At 53.8% G+C, this 3317-nt stretch overlaps 1 protein-coding gene across 1 annotated transcript in view; it reads right to left on the bottom strand.

Moving 5' to 3' along the window:
• Positions 1 to 2262, bottom strand: part of MAP2K3 (mitogen-activated protein kinase kinase 3) — a 19048-nt gene extending 16786 nt beyond the window's left edge. Inside the window, exon 1 of the mRNA XM_009889206.1 lies at positions 2247 to 2262. Coding sequence (XP_009887508.1) covers positions 2247 to 2262 — 16 coding nt within the window. The remainder of the gene's footprint in view (positions 1 to 2246) is intronic.
• Positions 2263 to 3317: the final 1055 nt, after the last annotated feature.

The raw sequence follows: 3317 nt of genomic DNA, 5'->3' as shown, positions 1-3317 counted from the left end.
CATTGAAGAAAGCAAGAAAAAAAAAAAAAAAAGAAAAAAAGAAAGAAGAAAAAAAGAGGGGGGAAAAAAAAAAAAAGAAAGAAAAGCCTGCTCAGTGCAGGCAGAGCCCTGACATGGGAGGTGGGGGCACAGCCCACCGATTGCCCCCCAAACACCCGGAGGCTGCCGGGCTGCCTGCTGTAAACCCCCCCAGAGCTGGATGCATCACCCCCGGGAGGTGACCTGGTTCCTCAGCCTCTGCAGCCCCCCCCAGGGAAAGCCCACGCACTGTTTCAGGGTGAATGAGGGTAGAGGAAGGTCTGGGGAGGAAAATAAAACGGGAGGAACAAAAAAAGGCAGTGGGATGAGCACGACAAGACCTTGCAGCTCGAGCCCTTCTGCTCCGAGTACGTCCCAGGGCAGCATTTGCTTTGAGCCCCCGCAGGCAGCTGCTCTCATCTCCTTCCCACCAGCAAAGCCTCGGCACCATCTCTCCTACGTTTGGGATCCCAGTAGGGTCGGTGCAGGAGGAATTGCTATAACGTGAAGAACGGTTTTATGTCACCCGAAAATCCTGGAAACACGCTATTTTCCCAGGGCTCTTGCACGAAGGGCAGCTGCAAGCACAGAGCAACACAGCTCCCCTCCGGAGATCCCCCCGCACGGGCAAAAGGACAGCAGCGGGAAGATGGCGATTTGGGGACACATCCCGGTTACCACTGCGAGTCCCAGGGCTCTGCTGCCGGCCCCGAGCAGGCAGGACGGGCAGGCGCTGCCAGTGTGGCACGCCGGGCAGCGGAAGGGGCTGCGGGGACACGCCGCATGGCGCCTTGCAGCCAGGCAGGGGAAAATTAGCTGACAGAAGTTCCTGGTGCGGACGAGATTGTAACCCACGTGATGCTGCAGGCACGTAACTGCATCCTTTATGCTAAGAAAGGAACCATTTCCTTCTAAAGAAAAGAAAAGAAAAAAAAAAAAAAGCCTAACAATTTTTTTTTTCCCCCCTCTCGTGCTATAACCTCCACCAGCTAAACTGACACAGACATTTCCTGGAACTGCTTAATTCAACATCTGAATCCTCATCTTCGCCACCACCGACTTCAGTCCGATTAAGTTGCACCTCTCCCCGGGAGGTTTATCCTTCCCACTCTTACTGGTGTGGGCGGAGAGAAACGAACAGGACAATCTAAAGAACTGCAAATAAAACTATTTGCCTGAGCCGACCTTTGAAATTAAACCTCTCCCGCTGCCTCCCCAGGGCTCTGGTTCCAGCTCCAGGTGAAGTCCTGGGTCGGGCTGTGGCACAGGAGGCTCCTTCCAGAGCCGGGGCGCTTCGTTAACGCTGGGGAAAAATGTTAGGGATGCATCCCGGTTCTCCTCGATCTGAGGAGGCGAGTCAAAAGCCAGGGCTGGGGCAGAAGGCTGGAGGGTGGGATCCCTGCCCCGCTGCAAAGAAAGAGCTGCAACCAAAAAAAAGCATCAAGAAAAAGAAAAAGAAAGAAATTAAGAGGCAGAGTGCAAAGCAGAGAGGGGAATTTGGTTGCTTCGGTCATGAGAGCCAGCTCCTCACAGGCACACTTTGTGCTATTTTCCACTGTTGAGAGTGGAAAAAGTTATCTGTGGAAGCGGAAAAAGGGCTCTCAACCTGCCGAAAGCCGTCACTCATCGGCCCGCCGAGGTGCCGCTGCAGCGAGAGGCTCCTGCGGGTCATCGCCGCCCCGCGCTCGCCACTTCTGCAAAAAGGGAGAAAAAAAAAAAAAAAAAAAAAGGTAAGCAAGGGGGAGGGAAAAACCACGCTTCAGAAAAAGCCCCTTGCAGCCCCAAACCAGCCTGTCAGCCCGGGCTGAATCAGAGCTCCTGACTGCCGGGGCGGCCGCCCGCCTCTCCAATGCAACAGGCAGGGGACGACCACTCAAGAGCTGCTGGAAAACCCTGCGTCCCAGGAATGCAACCAGAACCGGAGCCAGGAGTTAGCTTTACCCTCCAAATAGTTTCCTTTAGCCACGCTTGATTTGATATTTTTAATTATTTTTTTTTTTTTAACACTTAAGATGCCAGTGTTTCAACCCCTTCCCCCAAAACATGCAAGTTTTCCAATGCTTTAAAAATAGATGCCCAGCTGCAAACACCGACTCCCCGCCCAAGCAAGGAGAAAGAAGTAAAACCGCACGGATGGACCCAAAAAAAAAAGTTGCACAGCCCCTTTTAGCACCAGAATGAGCCCTTCGCTCTCCCCCACCACGTGTTTTGGAAATTGCAACATCTACCTTGCTTCTTGTCCATGGTTTCTCAGAAATGAAGAACAGCGTCCGCACGCTTGGCCAAAGAGAGGGATGGGGGCGGGATGGAAGAGGGAGGGGAAGGAGGGGAAAAAAAAAAAAAAAAAAGATCCAGCACACGGCACTTTTTGCAAGCACGGATGATTATTTTCAGTGGGAACGCATGGCCCGACGCGCTCGCCGGCTTCACGCAGCTCTCCTCGCCCGGCGTTCCCGGCTCCCGGGGGTCCGCGAGGCCAGCGAACGGGGGGAGACGGGGAAGGTAGCGTCGCGTTCCCTCATCGGCAGCTGCCGAGGTTGGCCGGTCTCAGCTCTGATTACCCTTGAAAGCTCAACAGTTGTAAAAACTGCAGCAGTGAAATAGCAGATGACGTCAACAGGAAACTGGGGGGGAGCCAGCTCCAGCTCCGGGAGCCATCGAAGCACTGGATTGCTACAGCACATCCCGGTGGGACGCGTTTTCTTCCGACAAATTAAATCATTCAAACCCAGGCTGCAAGCAGAGGGGCAGAGCCCGCTCCTGCCTCCTCCATCCCCCTTCCCCAGGCATCCCACCGGAGCCACCCCGGCTCCAGGACAGCCCTGCGTCATGGGAGCAAAGGGGAGCCCACGCTCGCTGGTTTGGGCACCGAGGGGATGCCGGGAGAGAAAGAGGTCACATTTCTTTGTGCTGCAGGTGACACGCTAATTGCTTTGCCACTAACAACTATTACCACAACAAATAGTAGAAATATTGTTCCATGACAATACCAGCACGGAGCTTAGCAGCTATTCCAGGGTGACAACTGAGACGGCATTTCTGCTGGCAAAAATATAAATTGCTGCACGGATTTGGCTGGCAAATCGCAAGGGAGAGCGATGAAGGCGTGGGGGGGGGGAAAAAAAATAATCATTCATTTCTCTGCAAACACGTGCAAGAAATGCTGTGGCAAAGTATCGCTGCTCTTCCCCTTTCCCTCAAAACCAGCCCCACAGAAGCCAGCGCAGACGTTCCTGATCAAAGCCAGACTCGGCTTTGACAGGCTGAAGTTTTGTTTTCGATTTCCCCGTCAGCCTGGA

This window comes from Charadrius vociferus, unplaced genomic scaffold, assembly GCF_000708025.1.
Source record: "Charadrius vociferus isolate BGI_N301 unplaced genomic scaffold, ASM70802v2 scaffold787, whole genome shotgun sequence".
Classification (NCBI taxonomy): Eukaryota; Metazoa; Chordata; class Aves; order Charadriiformes; family Charadriidae; genus Charadrius; species Charadrius vociferus.
Note: the sequence above shows the minus strand (reverse complement) of the source record. Positions and strands in the feature narration are given on the sequence as shown.